Here is a 24,729-nt window from a genome sequence, read left to right on the forward strand (position 1 = left end):
GCTTGCCCATTTTCTTTCACAAAATCTAATCCTTTTTCTACTTGTAGGAGGGAGAAGAGGAAATATTTGGGGGGGGTAAATATTTTTATTTTTTAAAGAAGGCTTGTATGTATGTATGCAGGAGAGACTTTGTACAATCATAAGGCTGTTTATTGGAATTTGGGACAGTGAATTGTTTCCGTGTTTCCTTCCATGTGATTGTTTGCTGTAGGGAGGAAATACCCCTACCATGAAGGGTCTGCAGGATTAGACACCTGCTGAGTATCAGCTGCTTTTAGAATATAATATAGCTGATAATATAAGATAAATTCAGTAGGAAGGAGGTATTCTTCACTGCTAATTGTACAGGATGAGCAAAACTGGCTGGGTATGTTTCAGTATTAAGGAAAATACCCTGCATGGTATATGAACACTCAAAGTTCTTTGTAAGTAGACAAGTAGGAATGCTTGAGGTGCGAGTTATCAACACTCCCTGCACTGATGAAATGTGCCACGTCTTGTTCACAGCCCGTTCAGAACGATACCAACACCTGGATTCGGAAGAAGAGGAGGACACTAACGATGATGATCACGTGGAAATTCGGCAGTTTTCCTCATGCTCACCGAGGTTCAGCAAGGTAGGAGCATGCTAGCTTGTTGAAAGAAAACAAGTGTTGAGACAAACACAGTTTCATTGCTTCGTATGGGGTAGATTTTAATCATGCAGATGATATGTGGGAGTTGCATAGTGTTCAGTGTTGGCTAAGGAAAGAAAAAACTGTATATGTTGTTTATTCTGTGATAGTTTGTGGCCTATTAGAAGGTGAGTGTGAGTACCAGAATAATTGGAGAGTGAGATTTTGTATTTCTTAATGTTTCGCTAATATGCAGGGTACTGTGGAGGTCTCTTCTGCATCTGATACAGTTTGATATTTTTACTAATGACTTGGATGCTGGCATAGGAAGCGTCCAAAGCTTATTTGCTTTGAACAGTGTCATTCTGAAAGGGTCTTCCAGTAGGTGACAAGGTGGTATTAGGATGAAAATTGATTCTGACATTTTGGAATAATGGTCTAAAATCAAAGGGATCCCATGCAGTACGAGCACGGGTGAAGTTTACACCTGTGCTGTTGTTCATTGTCTCTAATACAGCCTGAGGATCAAAAGGCGAGGTGACAATTTCAAAGAGAAGGATCTGGGCATACAGTGCATTGTGAGATGTGCCAAATTACTGAAGCAAAAAGGCAGCTACCATACTGGGAAAGCACGAATATTTTCTGCAAGGCAAATGAAGAAATCCTTTCCATCTGCTTAGCAGTGTGAAGGCCATAGCTGGGGTACTCTGTCCTGTTCTGGGCAACATTCTTGAAAATAAACATGGACCAGTAACAGAGAGTCCAGAGGAAAGCAACAAGAATGATCCGAGATCTACAAAACATAAAACCTAATGTGTTTCCAGATACATAACTGCTAGAAGAAAAGGTGTACTTTGGTCTTCCTGTTCTACCCAGAACTGATACGAAATGATGGGCACAAAGGAGGTATAGGGTAGATGGTAAGAAAAAGTTTCCAACGTTGAACAATAATTGAGCACTGGCATGGGTTGCCTGGGGAATTCGTAGAATTTCCATCTCTGGCAGCTTTTAAGAACAGGTTGGAGAAACATCTGTCAGGTGTTACAAGAGGGCTGGTTCTGCTTTGAGGTAGGGAAATGGACAGGGAGCCCTGAGGAGGTCCCCTCTAGCCATGCTTTCTGGATTCAGGTCTGTGCAGGTCTCTCATTCTTACTCAGGTGATCTGAAATAAAAAGTTGGAATTCTGGATATTTCAAAGTAGTACAACTCCACTGTTAGCTTGGATAAAATAAAGTATGTTTGGGAAAGGGCAGAAGGGAGAATAAATGCCGTTTTGAGGTTAGCCTGCTCTATGAATTGTATTTCCCTCTTCTTAATGAGATGGGAGTAGGAACTTTACTTAGGGCCTCTGAAAGATATTTCAGTTTTTCATGACAGTTCCTCCAGATTTCCGCTGCTGAAGTCAGTTTTGAAGCACCAGTTTGTTCTTCTTTGTCCTCAGCCGGGCTACAGTGGTTTAAGTAACAGTTACCATTAATTTGTTGGAGTTGCTCCTGATTTGCATCACCAAAAGTATGTTTAAAATTGGACCTGAGGATTAGTTGGGGTTTTGAAAAAGTTCTCATGAGTACGTAAGGGTTTCTTTTTTCTGCCTTTTCTCACCATGAGTATTATTCATCTGTTAGACTGAAGCTTTTCTTTAGGGTTCAGTGTTTTTGCCACAAAGAGAAAAAGTTCACTTTTAATGAATTTATTTTAAGACCTGGAAAATTATACAGCATTTGTAATGTGGGAGGCATAAAAAGCTCATTATATTTTGAAATTCTTGTCTGACAATTCAGCCATATGATTTATTAATAGTTATCTTGTTGATGCTCTGAATTTTTAATAACATTATTTTCATTAATCTCTTCTTATGTAAATTAGGTCCACAGTCAAATGTAGTTTTAAAAGGATGGATTTTTTTGCTTAATCATTTAATTATTTAAAGACGGCTGTAAAACCAAGAAAGGCACTTTCATTAAGCTGTCAGCATTATAGTAGATTCCTTGAGGAGGGCAGGACTTTTTTGTTCTGAAATAAGCTTGGGGCAATGCTGATAGACTGATGATAATGAAATGGGGTCATGAGCATGATGCCTATCACTGAATTGAATTTGTGTAGTAAGATTTCAGGATCCAGATGCTAGCCTTCAAGACTTGTGGAGCCTGCTTTAGCAATATATCCTCTTAGATTTGAGAATCATTAAAAACAAAAATCAAGTAGTTTCAAAAAGTCTTAGTATTTCTGTGGTGTGCTGGGCTGTTTTCAGAGGAGAGGTGTTGGGTGCTGTTGTAGAAAAGCATGTTTAGTGTTTCTGAAGCTTGCCTTTTTCCTCTCCTCCCTGGCACACTTTGAGCATGTCACATCTGCACTGTGTTATTTAGCCAGAGAACATTGCCAAGTTCATGCTTTCAGGGAATATCTTCCATTTTGAGAAGAGATTATGCCCTTTGATCAGAAAAGGCCACGTGGGTTTGTTTTCTCTGTCTTTTGCTATATGCAGGTGTACAGCAGCATGGAACGTCTTTCCATCCACGAAGAGAGGAAGACTCCACCACCAACTAAACGGAGTCTGAGTGAAGAAAAAGATGACCGACTGGACAGCCTTGGCGGCTTGAAGAGTCGAGACCGCAGCTGGGTGATTGGGTCTCCTGAAATGTAAGTTCTGTAGAACTAAGTCTTTTGGTTTCTCATAGCATCTGAGAAAGACTAACCTGTGCCAGGGTTTTCCATGACCAGTGTTAGGTCAGGAATGCTTCATATGTTATATTTCCACAGGTGAAGCCTGGAATAAATAGCTGAAAATGAATGTGTAGAAGTGATATGGTCTTTAAATGTATCTAGTTAAGTACTAACATCTCCTAAATTTGTAGCAAATACTTTAAATGAATTTAAAGGGATTCTAACCTTAAGTAAAGCTTTCATTTGTGGAAAGACTAGTTACATCAGAGATGTACCAACAGTAGTTTTTTCTTAAACATCAGTGAATCAAAAGTCTGGTGTTGCCAGATTTTTACCATTTGTCACAAATTAGAGAAGCCATTAGTAAAGTCCAAAGTGTATAAAGTTTGGAGTATCCAAAAAACTCTTGTGTTCTAGTAAAAAATGTCAGTAAAATATATGAATGCCCAGAATTTGGATACCCACCATGTTTCTCGCATTACTGAAATAATTGTCAAACTTTCCTTAAAAAAGGGGTATCTCTCATTTTGTGCAACTCCTGTAAAGCTTTTACACTAATGTTTGGCATCGGAAAGATCATAAAATGTGGTTGTGATCTAGTCTGTATGACTCCATTAAAAAAACCCCAACATTTTATAGATTACACTCTTAACTGATGTGCGCTCATCTTGCATTAGGCCTTCCTGGCTTCGAATTTACAGCAACTTTGAAAGAAAAAATCATCTAATTCCAAAAGGAACATGGATGATGATTTGCATTTTGTAATTGTGATTTTTATAATATTTAATACCCTATTCATTGTACTGTATTTTTCTTTGGTTTTATTCCTTCCTTTCTTAGAAGCTTAACAATGGAATATATTGGAAATCTAAACTCAGGTGATACCCCAAGCTTTTGCTGTTTTAAGTCCTAACAATGTAGCTTGGTCTCCTAACTTCGCCTTAAATTGGCTTCAGATGTGTGAGTTGGGGGTGTGTGCTATTGTCACCATTTAAAGTTCATTATCCCCCTAACTTAATTGAAGGGCTCTGTCTTGGTTTTTCTCTTAGACTGCGTAAGCGTTTGTCTATGTCTGAATCCTCCCACACGGAGAGTGACTCCAGCCCACCCTTGACGGTCCGCCGACGCTGCTCAGGGCTTCTTGATATGCCCCGTTTTGCCATCTCCACTGAGGATGAGGGAACTGTTCTCAAAAGGCCGCAGTCCGAAGGGATGCTCTTATCCGCTGTGCAGTCGCGGGAGGGGCTGCCAGTGCCCATTCCAGAACAGCCTGTGGAGCAGGAGCTGCAGCTGGAAGGTGATGGTGGACCCACCACCCCCTCCACAGCCATCAGCAGTGCCCCAACGCTGACAGGTGCGTGCTCGGTGTGATGGTGTCGTGGTCCCCAAGAAAGCCATGTTAGCTTGCAGACGTTAACGCTGTAAAACTGTGGATCTGGATGTTGGGTGTTGTGAATGTCTCATGCTAAGTAGTTATTTCAGTACAGCTTTGTGGGTGTGCTTGCCTTTGAAATAGCATCAGTGGTTTAATCTCTTCAAAATTACATCTTATGTTTCAGTCCTGTCACTTAAAATTGATTAAGGTCTTCTCATGCTTGAGACCCATATGATCTATGCCTTATTACAACCACTGGGTGCCTAGCTGTGGCAGCCTTATTTTAAGCATTATTCAGAGCAGATCACTGCTGAGTTGGAGCTGGAGAATATGGGTGTCAGCCATACTAACAGATCCCTGCTTCCAATGGTTTTATTTATCCAAAAGGTTTGGAGTAGAGACTTGAAATTTGCTGGGGGAGTGGGGTTTGTGTCAGGGACGTGCTACTTGCTGTCTCAGCCAAATATCCCAAAATTTAGCCCAGTTGCAGGCTTAAAAAAGCGCAGCCTAAGTTTAGTAGAGCGGGTCTTAGAAGTCAGTGTCTGACTTCTCAGAATCTGTGACCGTCCTGGGGCCATTCTCCAGCACTGGGCTGAGCTGGACCTTCCCTGCGATGGTGCCCTGGGCTGCTACAGTGCAGGGCTGGGCTCCTGCCCCGTTCAGGGCACCAGGAGGGCAGAGGGCGAAGCTGCCTGTTTCTGAGAACAGAGGAGGCCAGAGCTGGAAACTGGTGGGAAGTAGTAAGGAGGAAAAAAAGGAAATTTGGACCAATGGCAGAGAGCAAGGAAGTTGAATTGAAGGTTGGCAAGACAATATTTGAGAAGGAGGGCATATTTAGGGGAAGAACTAGATTATAGTGTTGAAAAACAAGGACTAACTGGGTAAGAAAATAAGAAACAAGTTGCTGGGAGAAACTGAGAGCAAGCGGGCAAAGCAATCATGGATACACTGAGGATGGAAAGGAGAGGAAAGGGGTACTGAGCAAGGAGTCAGAGTGGCAGCAAGACTGGACAAGGACAAGGTGAAGGGCACTGGGCAGATGTGATGGTGGATTGATAGCAGAAGGTGGAAATGCCTTAGAGGAAATTTGCCTCCAGACTAGAGTAAAGCCAAAGATCCCCACATCTCATTATTGCTCTTCTGCAATCCAGTCTGAAATTCCTTCAAAATTGTCCCATTCTCCTCTATGGCTCATCCTCCCAGAAGAGGCCTGGTGCTGCCATCATGTACTCCATTAACCCATGGAAAAAGGTGTAGGAGTGAAGGAAGTAAGCTGCCACATACATGGATGACATAGGTGCCATAGTGGAACCTTAGTTTCTCAATTTCATACTAAAAGCCTAGAAACATGCTATTAAAAATTGCAAGAACACTTTCATTGCAAATTTGAGTATCTCCAAGTTGAAATAGGCAAAAATGAAGCTTCCCTGGGCAGCCTGCTCCCCTGAGCCTAATGCATTAGAGCAGTCTTTAATCCGGCGCATGGGATTCAGGGATACCATTGCTTCAGTGTCCCCAGCCTACAGAGTTAAGTCAGAGGCAGGGGACTGCAAGAAAGGAATTTAATTCCTGTCACTGTCTCGGAGTGCTCCTTTAATGTATATCACAGCCTTTTCACACGCAGCCTCCGATTCTGGGTTCCTCATTGTCTGGGAGCCTTATTTGAAACTCTGTGGCTGTTAAATGTTGAACAGGCATCTGGTACTGAGGTCTATGGGAAGGGTGCTTTGAATTTTTATTTTCATGGTACTTCCTGCTTTACTTAGTATGCAGAGCAGTGGTGCCCACTTAAATAACGATGATCAATGTTTTGTTCTGTCCTCATTGTTCAAAATGTGGCCCTTAGGCTTTATTTATTGCATACTGCTTAAAATTTGCTTTTGAAGACAGAATGATTAATTTCCCTTGTGGACTTGCTGTGATGCTCACCACTTTCATTTCTAAGCACCTTGTAAATTCTAATTAATGTATTTTCACAGTGCTCCTTTAAGGTATCAGATGGGGAACTGGGGCACCGAGCTTGAGTACAGCACCCCCAGCCCCCAGCATCTGTTATTGTTACATGCCCAGTCTGATTTTCAAGATTACTTTGCATTTTGTGTATAATTATAGAAGGTTAAGTAATTCAAGACTAAATTGCAATGGTGCACAAATTAAGGTTGTTTTTGCAATCCACATTTTTACTTTCCCTGACTTTAGTACCTTAGTATTCTCTTAAAGTGGATTTTTTATATGCAACTCCAGTAGAACCTGGGTCTTCTATTACAGGCAGTTTTAACTTAAAGATTGACAGTTCTTGCTGGTTGTAAAAACAGAGCACTTTCCATAAACCTGTTTTCATCTGTGAACAATCCCATTGAAATGGCTTGCCTGCAGAACTGCACCGCAGCTTTAGGGTTCATGTAACTGCTACTGAGCAACGTGATTTCATTAGCGAGCTTTTCCGACAGAATAGAAGCCACTAATTTTCTGTATTCAGAATAACACCATTTCTGTAAATAAAAATTCAAGCCCTGGGGTTTTCTTCTTAGGAAAATTTACTCTTGGACTTCATGTAAACATGACTTTGATTTGATGTATTTTGCCTGTAGGGGAATAGACTGTTAGGAATTCCCTGTGGTTCTAATCTGTTTTAATTTAAACTGTAGCTGGGAGCACTGCAGATTTCTCTGATCCACGAGCTCGCAGTAATAGCAATGAAGGCCCAGACTTTACCACTCCAAAAGCCATCAGCGATTTGGCAGTGCGGCGGGCACGACACAGGTTGCTCTCTGGGGAATCAGGGGAGAAACGTACCTCAAGACCTGTCAATAAAGTGATTAAATCAGCATCCGCTACTGCCTTGTCTCTCCTGATTCCCTCAGGTAAGAAATGCCTCGGGTGAGGCATTGTCAGAATCTGCAAGCACTAAACAAAAGGTCTGCAGACAGATCCTCCCCCTTCGCTCTCCTGGAATAATGCCCTTGCTGGCAGGAGGGGAGAGATCTAACTTTTACAATCGGTTTAATATTTACTACTCGGCAGGATAATGAATACTGCTTTGCCACGGACAAGAGCATTGTGTGTGTGGTCTGACTGCAGCTTCTGCAAATGGCAGCTGGGCCTTATTCTTTCCCTAGTTTTGTTTAAACTGGCTCCTAGCTGGTCTTTAGACAGCGGTGCAGCAAGGAGGTATAGAGACACCGAATGATTTTAACCCTCAAGGTACTATTTTTGGGGGGTCACATGCTAACTGCGGCGCTGTTTGGGAACTGAATGTGTCTGGTGCGTTCATGCACCGGGAAGTTTCAGTAACTCCAGATAACTTGGTTGAGATAGAGTGTTTAAGAATTCAATGGTGTAAGTAACTCACAAAGTCAGTCAATGCTGAATAGCTTACCTTGTTGGCCCGGCTCTGTCTCCAACCAGAGCCAGACCTTGACAATTCCTAATGCCAGGTGGTAACTTCTAGTGAACAGCCCAACCATGCCAAGCTATGACAGACTGGTTCAGCAGGAGGCTCTCCCCACAAGGACTTTCTCCCTCTTTGCAGAGGATAAGACCATGCTGTATTTCCAGGGCTGTACCTGTTCCTGCCTAGATGGGAGCAGGGAACTGCAGCTGGGCCATGAGTGCCAACCCAGCAGAACCTGCTGGCAGAGCAATGCCTGCCTGCCCCTCTCAGCCAGGGAGCTGGAGGCAGGTATGCAACTGCTTCTTGGCACTGTCATGGTGATGCACTTTACATTTCTTGTGGTTTGGGCATTGGTTGCTTTTAGAACTACAGACTCCCTCATGAAAATCTCTAAAATGCGTATTTAATCACCCAGCAAAGGTTCCTCCAGAGCTGCTCTCATCTGCCAGGTAAATATGTGCTGGGCGGAATTCAGCAGGTGTTTCTTAATGGATTAGTGATTACCTTTTACAGCTGCATTTAATATTCCTGCTCTTTGGGTTTATTTTACTAATGTTACCAGCTTCACTTTAAAATGAGAGTTCTATATTTGCTTTGTATTTTTAAAAGTGGATGTTGTTCCACTAGCAAGCAGAGTCAGATAGTTTAGCCAATAGGCCAGCCCTCGGCTGTTCGTTTGGGAAACGTACTCTAAAATACACTTGTGGTGGTGTTTTTCAGTAGCAAAGTCCCTGCAGTAGCTAATTTTTTAGGGTTAAATATTTTTGCCCCTGTGAATTTAAAACACTACCAAAACTATCTAGATGTAGTTGTTGTCTGATTGCCTACTGATTTTTTTTGTGTTAATACTAACTGATTTTGATTTATCTCAGCACTAACATGTAACTTACATCAAGATCTACAGACTATCTGATCTTTTGGAGGAGGATAATATATCATAACCTTGAAATGGGGTGTTCCAGGATTGTGCCTAGAGCAAATGCTCATGATGGATTGTAAATCCCTGAAAGAGAAGTAGTAAACACTGTGACCCAACCATAATCCTAGGCGAGCAGTGCTGCTGTATTAAATACACACCTCCAATATGCTTTATGGAAACTCTGCTGATTTTTGTAATTCGAAGCATGAATTAGTTGAAGCTGCAGGCAAACCCAGTTCTGGTGAAGACCACCAGCTTTAAGACCATTGGGAGAGATGTTTTCCTAGCTGTTCTCTAACAAGAATTTTCTCTCTTTTGGAGGCCTGGTTTCCTAATTTTTGCCCACCTTTGTGTCATCACTGTAGATCACCACACGTGTTCTCCATTGGCCAGTCCAATGTCACCTCATTCTCTATCCTCCAACCCATCTTCGAGGGACTCCTCACCCAGCCGTGACTTTTCTCCTGCTATCGCAAACCTGAAACCACCAATCATCATCCATCGGGCTGGAAAGAAATATGGTTTTACTCTCCGTGCCATTCGCGTCTATATGGGTGACAGTGATATCTACACTGTGCATCACATGGTCTGGGTATGTCTCTGCTTTTCTAAAAAGAGTACCCTTGGGGCCAGAAATGCATTTAGCTGGGGTTGTGGGATTTAGCTTTATAAATTGTATTTTGCCACCCTGTTTTCTGTCTCCTTATCCGGACCCAAAGTTATCTTTTTAGGGTGGGGGAAACCCTTAATAAGTAAATAAATAAATAAAAGCACTTTGGGTTTTACCTGTAGCAGTTTTCAAGCCCATCACAGAACCACAGCAACCTTTCTTCCCTTCTTTCTTCCCTGGTTACATGAATCCACCTTCTTTCACCTGTAGCACATACTTTAAAGCATGTTTCTGTGTACATACCCTCTTTCTCTTTTTTTGGCTTGTTGCATGAGGGCCAGTTGTAGCTAATTTATTCAGACCTGTGTTAGTGATTATAGCCTGCTTCTGATCAGTTCAGTCTGCTGGGGTTTTCCAAGCAGTCGCTTGGAATTGATTACAAGCCTTAAAGCATCACTGCTGCTATGCTGATTGCCTAGGGATTTAGCTCTTGGCTTAGCTGTGTGCTATGCTAAAAGGTCTGCTTTCCACGTCTGTATCTCTTCCTTCCCATTATTTCTGGTACTTGATCTCTGTGTTCCTTTTTTGTTAACATATATGGCTTCTAGGAATGATCTGTTCCCTAAAGCAGTGTTGTTTGAATTGTGTAGTTAGGGAGAATGGAGTCAGGGTAAAGGTGGTTCATTCTTTTCTTTGTATCTCTGTGTTCATTAGACAATTTGGACTTCATATGCTTTGGTCATTATTTAACACTCATTCTTATCTAGAAAAATAATCTGAGGCTCCATTTTTCCTTTGCTCCTCTCTGCTTTCTTTGAAAAGTGCTGACTTTACCAAGATACTGATTTGTCGTCTTTTCTGGCTAGAGGGAGAGTTGCAGTATTCTCAAGTGTATCTGCCTCCTCACTGTAAAGGAGGCTTACCTTTCTGAACAGTGATGGGGAAAGGCAGTGTGTTCATGGGGGAAAAGATCTGATGTTGGATAGGTTAATAAAGGATGGAAAGTGGAAAAAGAAACTCTGTTTGGGATGAGATGCAATATAGGCACCCTAAACACATGGCACAATGTCTTATTTAAAAGTATGTTGGCCACCTTGGGTTCCAGCATGTACATGGAAGGATGCTGGATTTGGAATGGCAAAGAAATTGAAAAAGATTGAATGCTTGTCCAGAAATCAAGAGTATCTAGTTAACATTCCCGAGTGCTGAAAATTTTTGGAAGTGTGTTAAGCCTTTTGCTTTGGGAGGAGCTTAACCATCCTGGCTGGCTGCCTTGGATCGGGAGAAGATGGGCAGGATGCTGGGGGAGGAGTGGAAGAGCGCAGATTTTTGTGCTTGGCTGTGCCAGTCAGTGGTTTCTTTCACTCTTCTCTGAAGCAGCTGATGCTGGCTGCAGCAAGAGATGAGATGGATGGGCTTTGAGTCTGATCTGGCCAGAGATCTTGTACATTCCTCTTCTCAAATCAGTCATCCCCTTCTCATTGCCAGCACGTGGAGGAAGGCGGTCCAGCGAATGAAGCAGGTCTGCGTGAAGGGGATCTGATAACCCATGTCAATGGGGAGCCGGTCCATGGACTGGTGCACACAGAAGTGGTGGAGCTGATTCTGAAGGTAGGGACTCAGCACTGTAACATTTTGAAAAATATGAGCCAGCTTGTTTAAAATGCCGTAGGTATCTAATTGGCATTGTCTGAAATACAAGTATGTACACAGCACCTGGCCCTTGTTTTGCAAAAACTCATTGCTGCAGCTTCATCCCTAAATCTCCAAAATTTCTGCATGTAATTTAAGCTGAACGCAGATATTTTGTGTGAGAAATAAGGACCTGTCAGGTACATTTTTATCAGCAGTAGAGACGAAGGTTAATAAGATCTAAGTATACCTTTCCCCAAACATCACTTTAAGAAACAAATACCTTAAAAATTTTCCAAATTACTTTTATTTTTTGCCTTTAGGCTGTGCTAATGGTATTAGCTCTTAATACTGCTTTCTCAAGGATTATTCCTAGTGGTATTTAAAAGCAGCTTTGTAATGGTTGGTCTTAAAATTATCCAGTTAAATGACTTGCATTTTGATACCTTCTCTGAGCTGAATCCGTTTACGGAAATAAAACCTAAAGTTTTGGACCATTCCAAGAGACAGAAGTGTTTGGGATTGCAAATAGAGGAGCAATCAGGATTTTTTTTTTTTTTTTTTTAAGATGAGTGAGACAAGCCATGCTCTGTGTTGCAGATTCATCATGATAGATAAATTATATGCTCACATCTGCCATCAGTCAGAGAGCACTGGCAATAGGATTGGTGACGGAATATCACTTTGTTCAAGTTTCCAAGTATTACATGTATTAACTTGAGGCAGTTGGGATCTCAATGGGAGAGGTCAGATGCTGTGTTCTATCTGCTCTGGGAAGCTTTACCTACCAGCTGGGATCTGAGCTAATAATTTGTGAAAGCCTGACTAAAGGGCTCGCCCTCAGCAATTCCTTAAAAAATGATAGGTGGAAATGCAAAGGGGGCAATGGAGTTTGACAAAGGATTACAAAATGGCAGGCAGCAATAAACTAGCAGCCTACCTGCTTAGCCTGCAGATCTGCTTCAAATAGCCACGTTTTAAGCGTTAAGCAATGTCTCATGTGTCTTGTTTCTGACAGAGTGGAAATAAAGTGTCCATCTCCACCACACCATTTGAGAACACATCTATCAAAGTTGGTCCAGCTCGAAAAGCCAGCTACAAATCCAAGATGGCTCGTAGGAACAAGAAGAGCAAAACTAAGGATGGTCAGGAAAGGTTCGTTTTGGTGTTTCTCTGTGAAAATTAAATGGTAGCCAAGATAATGTAAGAGAGATCTTGTCCAATCAATTTGCAGATGATGTATATCAGCAGGTACATCCTTTAGTTCTTTTTTTCTTTTTGTTTTCTTTTTCTCTTTAACTGTGCCATAAAATTGACTGAAATATGCCAATAAAGGTAAATAAATCATTTGGGCTTGTAAACGACTTTTGAATGCTCTTCCACAGTAAGAAGAAGAGTTCTTTGTTGAGGAAGATCACTAAACAAGCATCGCTACTTCACACCAGCCGGAGTTTATCTTCACTAAACCGCTCTCTGTCTTCTGGAGAAAGTGTGCCTGGCTCTCCAACTCACAACCTGTCTCCTCGGTCACCAACACAGAGTTACAGATCCACTCCTGAGTCTGTACACTCAGGTAAAAAAAGAAACAAAACAAATAATAAAAAAAAAAAACCAAAACCAAAATCCATACAAACAGAAAAAACTTGGAGAAGATTTTTGCTTATTGATTAATTTTTGAAGTAGAATACACAGCAGCAGGTAGTAGGTCTGTTTGTGAAGTAAAATGACAGCTGTGATGTCGATTACCTTAAGGATGGATGTATTCTCATTCATTGATTCATTTAAAAATGAAAATCCATACATCCTTTTAAGAATGCATTTGCTGTACTACAGCATCCTTTCACTTTGATGCAAATGTGTATTGTAAGTTGCAATGTTTTTGTAGCAGTTTGACACGTTTTCTATATTAGTTCAGAGAAAAGGAATCAAAACAGTGTGGCAAAGTCGTATTTGAAAATTGAATCAGCTGATGGAATAAAGAGATTTGCATCTTGAGAATAGCAATGAAAGACATGGTTTATCTGCTTGGAGGTTTTTTCCAGAAAAAACGTTCTGATAGCAGAGTGTTTCTTACCATATTCTGGTGTTGTGTGACAATGATGTGAATTTTCCATCAGAAGCCATGCAATATTACGTTGTAATATTACTGTAGTGCTTTGTGGTAACATGGCATTTTGTCTTGACTTTGCATGTCTTATTTTCAATAACTTGTTTTAATGGCCAGATATATATTATTCTTCTTAATATTTTTTTTTTCCCCCCCCTCTTTTAAGTTGGCGGCAATTCTTCCCAGAGCAGCTCTCCCAGTTCCAGTGTTCCCAATTCTCCAGCCAGCTCTGGACACATCCGACCCAGCTCTCTGCATGGACTAGCACCAAAGCTTCAAAGGCAGTACAGATCTCCAAGGCGTAAATCTGCAGGAAACATCCCGCTGTCACCACTAGCTCACACTCCATCACCAACCCCACAGTCCACATCACCGCAGCGCTCCCCATCTCCTTTACCCGGACACTCAGTTGGCAGCTCCAGTATTATTCAGTCTTTTCCAGTAAAACTACACTCCTCTCCACCGCTGGTGAGACAGATTTCTCGCCCCAAAAGTGCTGAGCCCCCCAGGTCTCCTTTGCTAAAGAGAGTGCAGTCGGCTGAGAAACTGGCTGCCTCGCTGTCCTCTTCTGAGAAGAAGCTGGCTTCCTCACGTAAGCATAGCTTGGATATCTCTCACTCTGAATTTAAGAAGGAGATGCTACAGAGGGATCCTAGTCTCCAGAGCTTACAAGAATCTGCAAATGAAACAACAGGTGGCAAACTTGGGCTAGCGGAAAAGGGGATGTTGCAGAAGCCGGGTTCACGGAAGCTGGGTGCTATTCGACAGGACAGGGTGGAGAGGAGGGAGTCTCTGCAAAAGCAAGAGGCCATCAGAGAAGTAGATTCTTCTGAAGATGAAACAGATGATGGTTCAGAAGATAGTCAGGATGGGAGAAGACTGGACAAGCCCCCCGACAGTGGAGACCAAGGCTCAGATTCTTTTAATGAAGATAGTAAGTTTTCATCTAAATTGGAAAGCAAGGATAGTATTGAAGATGATGCCTTTCTACCTGAAGATCCAAAAGGTACAGAAGATTTGCAGAAGGGAAATAATCAACAAGCCAAGCCTGTTTCAGAGCCACTGCAAATTGATGTGCACCCTTCCCCAACAGAGGTCCTCCCAAGAACTTCTCCAGAAAAATTAGCTAATTCAGAAAAGCCATTCCTAAGATCAGAAACAACTGCAAAGGAACATAAATTGCCAGAAAACAAAACTTTTGAGTGTTTTGGTCCAAAAGATAAGTCTTCTGAAGCAATCAAAGACCTAGGGAGAAGTGCAAGTACTCAAAAAAAAATAGATTGCACAGAACATATACAGTGCCCGTCTATCAAACTCCTGGAACTTGAAGAAGGTGACTCTTCAGGGGCCTCGTGTGGTAAGCTTGACCTGAAAGACCCTCTGCTAACAGAAAGCAGTCAGAAAAAACAGGATTCCAAACCTCTGCTGGCACTTTCTTCGTGGTGCACGGCAAGCGTGAGCACTCCTCTCTCAGTGAGGCCCGTGGATCGCAGTGAGAAGGATCACAAGGAGACACTTCAGCCTGCAGAACAGCACAGCACCTCATTTCTGTCTCCTGGAAGCACGAGCGAAATATCCCCAAAAAGTCCTAGTAGTGAAAAGCAACCCAGTTCATCCCAGGCAGAGAGTGCTTCAACCGCCAGCAAAACGAGCCCAGCAGGTCCTGTATCCTCCACACTCCTCGTCCCCGGTGCTATCGAAAGAGCTCTCTCTGTGTCTCAGTTAGTGCCGCTAGCTCAGAGCGTGTTAGGCCCTTTGAAGCTCAGTCTGTCTGGTTCCGGAGAGATGGAAAAGAGAAAGGATTTCCCCCATTTGGGTGCCTCCTGTAAAGAAGAGAGAGATTCAAAACAAAAAAGGCAGGAAACATCACAAGCAGGAGCATGTCAAGAGAAAGCCAAACTATCTAGCACAGACGGTCTGACCACAAGGAGCGGATCCTGCGCCGAGTCGTTAAACTCAGCAAAGCCCTGGGAGGCAACGTGTCCCGTGGTGGCAAAAAAGGAGGCAACTTTTTGCAGTGCTAAAGCATCCGAAGTGTTGGGAGGTAGCTGCAAAATCACTCCATCAAAAGAGCTGTCTCATGCTCTTGGACAAGCAGCTCTGAGAGCCTCTCTGCCAGATGGCAGCACGAGGCCCTGTAAAGAAGGGACTCTCGCACAAGCAAAAAGCAAAGAGGTTGGAAATCAGTTAAAAATACAAGACTTTCCCCTGTCACATGATGGTGCTGTAAAGAAAACATAGCAGCATCCCTGGTACATGTGGACTGGAGCATTCTACATTCAAAATAGAGACTGCATGTTTGAATTTTGTAATATACACTAATATAAAATAGAACTTGTGTACATCTATTTTTGGGAGGGTTTTTTTCATACTGTTTTTTGTGTTTTTTCATCCTTGCTATTCTATTTTTGTACACAGTAATGCTTGCCGTTTGAGGTCTCTTTAGAACAGGGTATCTTTAAAGCAGGGCTTAAGAAACAGTTTGTTGAGTTTTCTCCCTTCCAGACCTTTTATGTTGCCTGAGTTTAGGGCCTGTTGTGTTCTTCCCCCTAATCCTGCATTTATTCAAGATCCCCAAAATTCTGAGTACAAAAAAGGCAGCTTACTTTAAAATCTCTGCTTTTCAACCTTCTCTTTGAAATGCCACTGAAATTCACAAATTTCAAGTATTGTCTTTGAATTTACAATCTGGTGTCCTTTGACAAGGAGAAGAAAATAGTATCTTGTCTGCAAGTAATTCCAGAACTGTGAACCCTCTTTGTAAGGCTTCTTCATCACCGTGTGCATTCCCAGTCCTGCACGCGTCCTCAGAGGATATGGAGGCAAGGGACTTGGCTGGGGAGGTCAGACAGAGAGCGATCCCTGTCTTCTCTTTAAACCAATTAAAAGTATTTTTCAATGGAATTATCAGAAAGAGAGATCTCCAATCCGTAAGCTGTTTTTTTGGGATTGTTTTTACATATCCTTTATGGGACACATGGCAACTTTTCTCTCTCTTTTTAAAATTTTAATGATGTTTTATCTTCTTTTCTCTGGCTTCAATTCATAACTTGCCCTGCCTCAGAATAAATGACCCCAGGAGAGGGGTGCCTTGTAGGTTGATTTTTAAAGTAGAGAAATTTGTAGTCGCGTGTTCTCCAGTGTGTCTCAGGCAAAGTTATCTCAATGATAAATGACCTTTGGAGACTTTTCCTTCTCTTGGTGGGTCTAAATAGGTAGGGATTTTAAGGTGTTCCTTAACATTTCTGAATTGGGGCTTGGGAAACTTGCTGAGTTTTCTGAATCTGCCCGTTTTAAAAACTAAAAAAAACCTATGAAGAGTTCTGGCTCCTCGAGTTCTGTGGACAAGCTGCAAGCAGACTTCAAAACACGTGATATTTTAAGATTTCAGCTTTGATAGCTAGATCATTTCCACTGCTGAGGTCACTTTCCATTAAAAAATTACTCTTTGCTCTTAGGTTTAGACATTGCTTTGCTTTAAGTGTGACCAACTCTGGGTAACAGTGCTCTTTGCTGAGGATTAGATCAACAATAATATACCAATAAATGTGTCGAGTGGTGATACCTATAGCACTGTAAGCCATTTCTTCATCAAATTAAAGGTTCCTCTCAATGAACACTCCCGTCATTTGTCCCAGATTTTGCTCAGCTTTTATTCTAGTCTTCTCTGAGTGTATCTCCCTGTGCATCACCCGCAAGGTCTAGTATCCTGCTCACTGGCTTACTCTGTTAGAAGCAGAATGACTGTGCAACAGTATTTCAAGCTAAAACCTGCCTCTGTTGGTCTGATTCCATTACACTGCCGCCTTCTTCATTGTCTTGGCTTTTTCTGAACTTGAAGTTTTGATTTGCTTCCCCTGAATGCAGATATGTTTTTATATAGGAATATATTTTCTCCATCTCTTTCAACTCGGTTTCAGCTCAATCCACAAATCACAAAAACCTCTGGAATCTCACCCTACTTCTTTCTGTGTAACCATTGTTTCCCCCCATTATATACTTGATTTTGGCTGCTTGGATTTCATTTCTGGACCAAGGTTTGGTTTGGTTTGAGCTTTTTTTAAAACATGTTTAAATGAGTGTTTATTCCGTGTGTCTGTGTGAACATGTATGGTGTTTGTTGTTAATACACTAACCAAAGCCTCAACTCTCCCAGATAACATGTTAATAAATCTTGCTGTGACGGTATTGAGAGCAGAGCCTGCTGTGCTGTCTCTTTGCTCTTTTTCCTGGAATTCATAGGCTACTCGTATACACTTGGTTTGCAATTATAAACCACAATATTTCCACTGCCTTGTCAGGGTCCTGGGTATCTCCAGCCTCTCAAAGCACTCTTGTTGTTGAGCATCATTCTGTGTTGATTTGGAGCAATAGGAAGTAAGGAACAGACTTGGCAGGGTCTGGTACTTATCTGGCTGGTTTTCTCCCCGATGGGTTGATTTACTAAAAAATTGCTGAGAAACAAGGTCTGACTGGCAGTACAGTATATGATAAAATGGACAGGAATAGTGAAAAATTGATTCAGCATCCTGAGTCTGTGGTAATTACAAAGACAAGCCTCAAGCTTCTCTCCTGAGAGCACCTAACCTTGGCCAGATGGAAGTCTCTGTATCAATTAAGTAGTGAGCCCAGAGTTGCATGGGGACGTGGTCCGACCTGGCTGTTCCCTGGGTGGCAGGTCCCCGTTTCCTTCTCCTTGTGGTGACACAGCTTCTTCTGTGAGCATGCTCCTGGGGCATCCATGAAGGGCTCTGCATTTAAAAAACCTAAGAGAAGACCCAACTACCGCTCTTAGGAGAGAGGGCTGGGTAGCCTGGCTCGTCCCACGCAGGTTGGGATGGGACCCTCTCAAGGTACCAGCTGTATTAGCTGCTGACTCCCTCCCTTTGCAGCTGGTGGTTCCAGCACTGAATTGCAGAGTTGTCCTTTCTTACGCATAAAAAGAGGAGTGAAAAACCTTGCTATGTCACAGCTTTTGCTGCTTTTGCCTGAATTGGCCAAGGAAGAGGTGAGATATGTGTTTCGTTGCCTCTTTTGTAGCTACGGTACAGAAAGTGATCAGTGCAAGTTAAAAAACCCTGGTTTTTTGGAAGCCAAAGCCAAACGGCGTTACCAGGAAAGCATCTAGTGAAGCCCCATATCCCCTGCTCCTCGTCGGTCTTGCAATTTCCCTTGGTGTGCCAGGTACCCCATCGTCCTGGTTCCACCTCTGTCAAATTTATATGGTGCACCTTAGCAAAAAGTTGGGGCAAAAAGACTTTTTTGATAAAATTTTTATAAACTGGGTAGATACAGCAAGACTTATTCCTTGCTCTAAGAATTGCTTAAATACCTTCTCAAATAAGCTTGCAAAACATGTCGGGGAGGAACGAGATGTTGGAAAAGGTGTGTGTGAAGAGCGAGAGTGTGTTCCCCCCGGCAGGATCAGACCCGCGGTATCTGAGCGAAGCATTCGGCAAGCCAAGAACTTGGCATCTATAGATAACCCCGAGTCAGACAGGTGGGAGGTAGAAGTTGCGTGCGTGTGCTGCGTGTTTGGTGAATGAGCCGTGCACATAACCATCCAAATACGCTGCTTTCCTGCTTCGTTTCCCTGTTTCCTTCTGTTGGCTTGGATGTGTCTCCTGCTCCTCATCCATGTTGGGATGACGGCATCAGAGCTCGTTCCAGCCTCTGCAGCTCCTCTCTGCTTCTGCATCCAGCCGGCGCATTCCTGCCCCATGCCTCATTTCAGTGTTACTTTTCCCTTTGTCTCTTACTGTTGCAAACTAAGAGAAATGGATGATATTTATTGTAAATATTAGACTTTAGCATTGTGACGGCCACTCCTGGGTCCCAATGTCAGAGGCCTTTGGCTGCTAATATACTAAAGAGCGCTTGCCGGGGAAGCAGTAGGAGTGACCAGTGGTTTTGGTTGCCACACTTGCATTAAGGTGTGATTTGGAGTATTTTAGTATTTTTTTTTCTTCCTAAGAGGGGAGGATAAAGTCTTTCTCTGGTTTTCTCTTACTGGACGTGAAGGATAACTGTACTTCTAGTAGAAGATTTGACAGAAGTGTGTGTTTACGTTGTGTTCGATTATCATATCCAGGTGGCTGTGAGAGCACCTCCTGAGCTGCGCTCTGCCAAGCTGTGTCACTCAGCACTTAGCTAGATAAGAGAAATTGTGGAATTTCTGTGTTTTTAGAAACTTGAACAATTGCCACATAATAGCGGTGCAATAATTTTTATTCATGTTGTACCTGCATGTCGATGTTCAAATCCTCCTCCAAAATAAATAATTTTTTTTTTTTTTTTTTTTTTTTACATAAATTCAAACTCGTGTGTGTCTCTTGTTCAGTCAGTCTCCCCTTACTCTCCCCGCAGCACCGGGGGTGGCTGTGCCTTCAACCCGCCGGCTCAACTGCCTGCTTGGTGGGGCAGAAAATAGCCTGCAGAGTGTCTGGGTATCGGAGGAGTAAATCTGCCAGGCTATTTGGGATTTTGTGCTCCACGGTCCAGAGGTATGGATAAGCCAAAGCTTTCCACTCTTGAAACTCAAGCCCAGAATTTACCATCCTCCACGGAGAGCCCCTTAAGTATATAGTGTCCCGTGTCCCTGCTAATGCAGGGTCCCAGTGGTCAGTCCTTACTAAAGGGGTAAAAACATATGAGACATGAAACTTAGCTGAGCAACAGAAGAAACCAGCAAGACAAGGAGAGGATGCGACTGACCACAATTGAACGCAATAGCTGATGGGTGTATGAATTGTGGGCACAATAAAATCCAAAGGGCAGCGGCTGCCAGCGGCACAGGTACGGCACTGGCTTGCATTAACCAAACGGCACGAGGCAGCAGGAGCTGCATAGCCCCCTTGTGCACCCAGTTATTTAGGCTGTCTTGATAATATACCACCCAAAACCTTTCCAGAAACAGCCCTTTGCTTTTAACGTTTGTAGGTGTGCACTCTTCCCCATGGTAAAGCCTTCAAAGGCTTATTGCTGTCCTTGGAAATTAAGAGCTGGGGAGACGCTTGTGTCTGGGGGGATTGGACTCGGCCTTGGTCGCTGCTGCCGAGGATGCTCAAAATATCCTGTGTCTCCGTGCTCCAGAGAAGCTGCTGAGCAGAAATCGGGGGCGAAGCACAGCTCCGTCCACGGGAGATTTGCAGTGCCTCTGCCGGCAGCCTCTCGCCGCGCCACTGTTCGTCATTGCTGACGTCGGTTCATAAAAGAGTGATACTCCTGCCCACGCGGAGAGGGACAGCAGGGCTCAGAGGGATGGGAGCGCAGAGCGCGCAGCGAAAGGACGCTGTTAACATCTCCTGCAGCGTTGGAAAAAATGGCCTTTCTCTGGCACGGCAAGGCTCGCGGCCTCTGCAGCCGCTGTCGGCTCTGTGCAGGGACCTGGCGCAGAGCGAGGGCTGGCCATGCCCTGCGGCCCGAGTCCAGAGCATCACCCGCCATCGACACGGGGGGCTGGGGCTGGGGCATCGCTTTGGTCCTGGTCCTTGGGGACGAGCAGAGATGTGGCAAGAAGAGCTTTTCAAATTACATCTTCATGGGAACATCCAGTTTTTCTCCTTTTTTAGGACTTACTAGCTGGAGTTTAATTAGGGTTAAGTTTAAAGTCCACAGCCCTCCCGTAGAGGTTCTCCCAGTCAGAAATAAATTGCTCTTGGTTCACAGCAGTTTATTCTTCCAGAGGATTAAGCCGCAACAAATAAGGGCCATTTTCCTCCTAAATGACGGCACGCACGTGGGCAGCTCAGCGCGCTTCGGCGCCTGCTCGCTGACGCTGACACCGAGATTTGACTCCTTCCCCCAGGATCTGAGGGTGTGAGCAAGACCCCGGTCAAAGTCCCGCGGCCGGCAGCCAGGCTGCCTGCAGTTTACCTGGAATTTCAAAGAGGGGAATTAGGGGGAAAGCCAAAGCAATCCGCATGGGCGTTTGGCCCCCCCGCTGTTGACAGCCTGCCCTGAATGGAAACCGCAGCTGGAATTGCTGTTGGATGCACCAAACGGCAACGCGTTGCCCCATCAAAATCTGGCGTCAGCAGCAGCGGTGCTTGCTGTGCCCTGCGAGCCGGGGGGATAGGGGCTTGTCACCTCTGCAAGCCTTTTCCTCCTTTTTGGGGGCCTTTTAATAATATTAATAATAAATGGTGTGTGGTGCGGGAGTGCTGGGTTGCCTTGTGAGCTGGGGGGCTGCGCTTGCCGGGGGAAAGGGTCACCCCACCGGAGATTTTGCAGCAGCATCCTTCAGGGTCGGGCTGAGCGAGGGGCACGTCCCCAGGGCTCAGAGGGTTTGTTTGTGCTATCCCGGTGAACTGCTTGATGCTCCTGTGAGCTTTGATTTCACAAGGATTTAGGTGAGACTGGACTGGCCCAGGCTGTTTCCCCACAGCCAGGCTGCCAGAAGAGCGATACGTGTGATTTCGGACCCCAGCCCAGATGCTGGGTGCAGCTAAGAGGGGAACCAGGTTGCAAAGTGCCAATTCCCACCTTGGTTTAGAGAGAGGCTGGACCTGGAAAGCTGTTACTGGGCAGGTGATGCCCAGCAATACCTGTCAGCAGTGTGAGAGGATGAGTTTATTCTGCCTTGGTGTGCAAAACTGGGGCTTTACCGGCAGAACCAGGCTCTCAGGGCAATGCTCCTCTGCCCCTTCCTGGGGACTTTGCTCCTCTGGCCTTGCCTGGCATGGTGGGGTTGGCGGCCACCCATGTCCTGCAGCTGTGGGGCTGTCTCCATCCCCTTGAAGCTGCTGCTGGGACCTGCCCCTGACAGACACCCCAGCAGCTCCAGGCCCCCAGACCCTGCAGGTTTGGAGCCCTGGGGCTGGTTTGCCCCCAGTGCCGAAAGGCAGCAGCAGCCCACGGAGTGGGGGGACACACCGAGGGGGGTTGTAGCCACCCTTGGGTGTAGGGTGCAAGTGGCGGGGTGCTGCCCATCCGCCCCCCAAGAAATGGCACAACAAGATCCAGGAGCAGAAAGAGGCTTTGGGGATTTGTGCGGGGGATTGGCACCTCCACGGACTCTGCAGGCAGGCGGCTTCGGCAGGCAGGGTTGAGGCAGGGCAGCAGGACCAAACCACGGCTATGCGGCACAGGGCCCCTGCCCAAACCCCGTGGGGCCGGGGGACAGCCGGTGGGGACGGCGGTGGGAACGTGGGGTTGGCGCGTGGCAGTGTCCCCTGTAGCCAGTGGCCCACGATCCCTCCAATGCAGTGGGGAGCAGGGCCAGGTCAGCCTCACCTGCAGGTCCTTTTGCCTGGAATTTGTCCCAGGGATGTCACGTGTGTCACCCTGGGACTTGTCATCCCTGCTTGGACACGTTCAGCTCACCAGGGTTAAAACCCACCCTAAAACCCATCGCCTCCCTCCCCTTTGGAGAGCCCCGGAGCAGGGATGTGGTGCTTATTGCTGAGGGTATTTACTGCAACTGATTGCTCTTCCATCCCTCTTGCTGCCCGTCCTCGGGAACACCAGGGTCCCCTTCAGTGGGATGGCCCGTCTGGGGCTTTCCAGCTGGGAAAGCCAGGTTGCAGGGGGCAAAGCGAGAGGTTTCGGTGTGGCAGAGGGATGCTGCGAGCTCCCGGGGGTGACATCCAGCCGGGCACAGCAAGGAATGGGACTCAAGAAGAGACCTGGGGCATCTCATGTGCTGTCATCCCAAATGCCAACGTCTGTACCCAGCATGGAGCTGGGACGTGCACCAAGTGCGGGGGGCTGAGATTCGGGACAATGTGCAGACATCCGTGGCCCCACAGGGTTTAACCCTTTATGTCTGGCTCTGCCCCGCATGGCCTCATTCCCCCTGACCATGGAAGCCCTCAGTACTGGCCTGCAGCCACCCCCTCTCTCCCACCTCCATCACGTGCCAGTGGGCTTTATATTTTAAACGCTGATTAGGGCTGACCTCATATTTCAGAGCTTACTTCATAGTCACTAATGAGGGATTAGGAATGTTAAGCTAATTAGCGATCAGCAAACGAGGGCTCAGTCGGTATTCTCAGCCTGACATGCTGTCAATGAACGAGTTATTTGATGATTATCGTAAACCCGCTCAAACGGGCTGGCTAATTCTGATGGGCAGCAGGGAACCAGGGCAGGCCACAGCCGAGGTGATGGGAGCCCATTGCCCCACATGGCCCTGGTGGCTCTCCTCAGGCTCGAGGGTATAGGGCACCTGCTCCTGAAGTCACGGGATTTAAATAAACAAAAAAATTGGTTTTTTTTTTCCAGCTGAAATTTACTGAGTGATAGTCTGACCTGCCCAGCCTCACTGCTCTGGGAGAGGCTTTACCTTATGGGCTACCTAAGGAGGAATTTGGCCACCCCTGGATGCTGCTCGGCTCCGAGGTGGCCAGGAATCCCATGGCAGCATTGGGGCTTGGAGCTGGTGATGAGCCCTGGGAACACAGGGACATATTAGTCCTTGAGCTTGGCTCATGGTGGGGGGTGCTTCATCCAGGGCTGACCCTGGGGGGGATGGGGCTGGGAGCTTATGGGAACTGGGCTGGCATCACCCCGCACAGCAGCCCTTTGGAGGGCAAGGAAGATGCTCACTCATCATCACCTCTTTATTTTGTGTTAGTGCTGGATCCTGCCTTGTACTTACAGCCAGGCCTTCGCAACCCGCACAGCTGGGGAGAAGCTGCTGCGTTTTCTGCTCGCACGGGGGAAATACAAATAAACAGAGCAAAGCCAGCAGTCTGGAGGGGACCAGGGGAAATCTTGTTTGCGCCTTGGCTCGGGAGGCGAGACCTGCTGCAGGCAGCGGTCCTGCCCTGCCCCAAAAACACCCTCCTGCAAAACTTCCCGGCTGCTGGGAAGCCTGCTCCCGGGCCAGCGGGAGCAGCTCGGCTTTCGGCTGGGTTTCAACTCTCTGGGTCATTAATTAGCCTGTTATTTTGATTTACTTCCCTACCCCACCCTCTGCTCCAGCAGGGAAGCACAGCAGCCAGGAGGCGTGGGAGGGGATAAGCTTAGCAGCGACCTGATCAATAATTCACACTGGAAAGGGGAAAAAAACCCCGAACTCCAAAATATCAAATCCCAGAGCGCTTGCAGGAATGTAGCTAAAGGGGGAATGAATGGGACTAACTGGCTGTTCTGGCCCAGGAGGGCACAAGGGCTGGGGGGTGTTGGGCTCTGTCCTAGCTGCTGTTTCTCCACTCTTGTCAGTGTATTTAAAACCCAAGGAAGTCCAGCTCCACACCCGATGATGGCCCATCGGGACGGGGGCTCAGCCATGTGCCAGGAACATGATCCTGCTGTGCCAAGGGGCAGCGGGGGAACAAGGGATGGGATGGGGACCAGTGGCATTGCTGCCAGGCCAGTGCCACCACGGAGGGACAGGTCTCCAAGGACAGGGGAGCTGCCTCTGCCCTGGACACAGCAGCGCTTTGTGCTGGGTGATGCCAAAAAGGCTA

The 24,729-nt window shown here is 45.4% G+C and overlaps 1 protein-coding gene across 1 annotated transcript in view; it reads left to right on the plus strand.

The window, feature by feature from the left end:
* MAST2 (microtubule associated serine/threonine kinase 2) overlaps positions 1 to 17,514 on the plus strand; it is a 199,668-nt gene extending 182,154 nt beyond the window's left edge. The window contains 9 exon segments of the mRNA XM_052801576.1: positions 508 to 617; positions 3,100 to 3,254; positions 4,328 to 4,632; positions 7,302 to 7,517; positions 9,332 to 9,558; positions 11,065 to 11,187; positions 12,227 to 12,363; positions 12,594 to 12,781; positions 13,482 to 17,514. Of these exon segments, the coding sequence (XP_052657536.1) occupies positions 508 to 617; positions 3,100 to 3,254; positions 4,328 to 4,632; positions 7,302 to 7,517; positions 9,332 to 9,558; positions 11,065 to 11,187; positions 12,227 to 12,363; positions 12,594 to 12,781; positions 13,482 to 15,556 (3,536 nt within the window). The 3' untranslated portion in view covers positions 15,557 to 17,514.
* Positions 17,515 to 24,729: the final 7,215 nt, after the last annotated feature.

The sequence above is a fragment of the Harpia harpyja genome, chromosome 11 (assembly GCF_026419915.1).
Source record: "Harpia harpyja isolate bHarHar1 chromosome 11, bHarHar1 primary haplotype, whole genome shotgun sequence".
NCBI classification, from domain to species: domain Eukaryota; kingdom Metazoa; phylum Chordata; class Aves; order Accipitriformes; family Accipitridae; genus Harpia; species Harpia harpyja.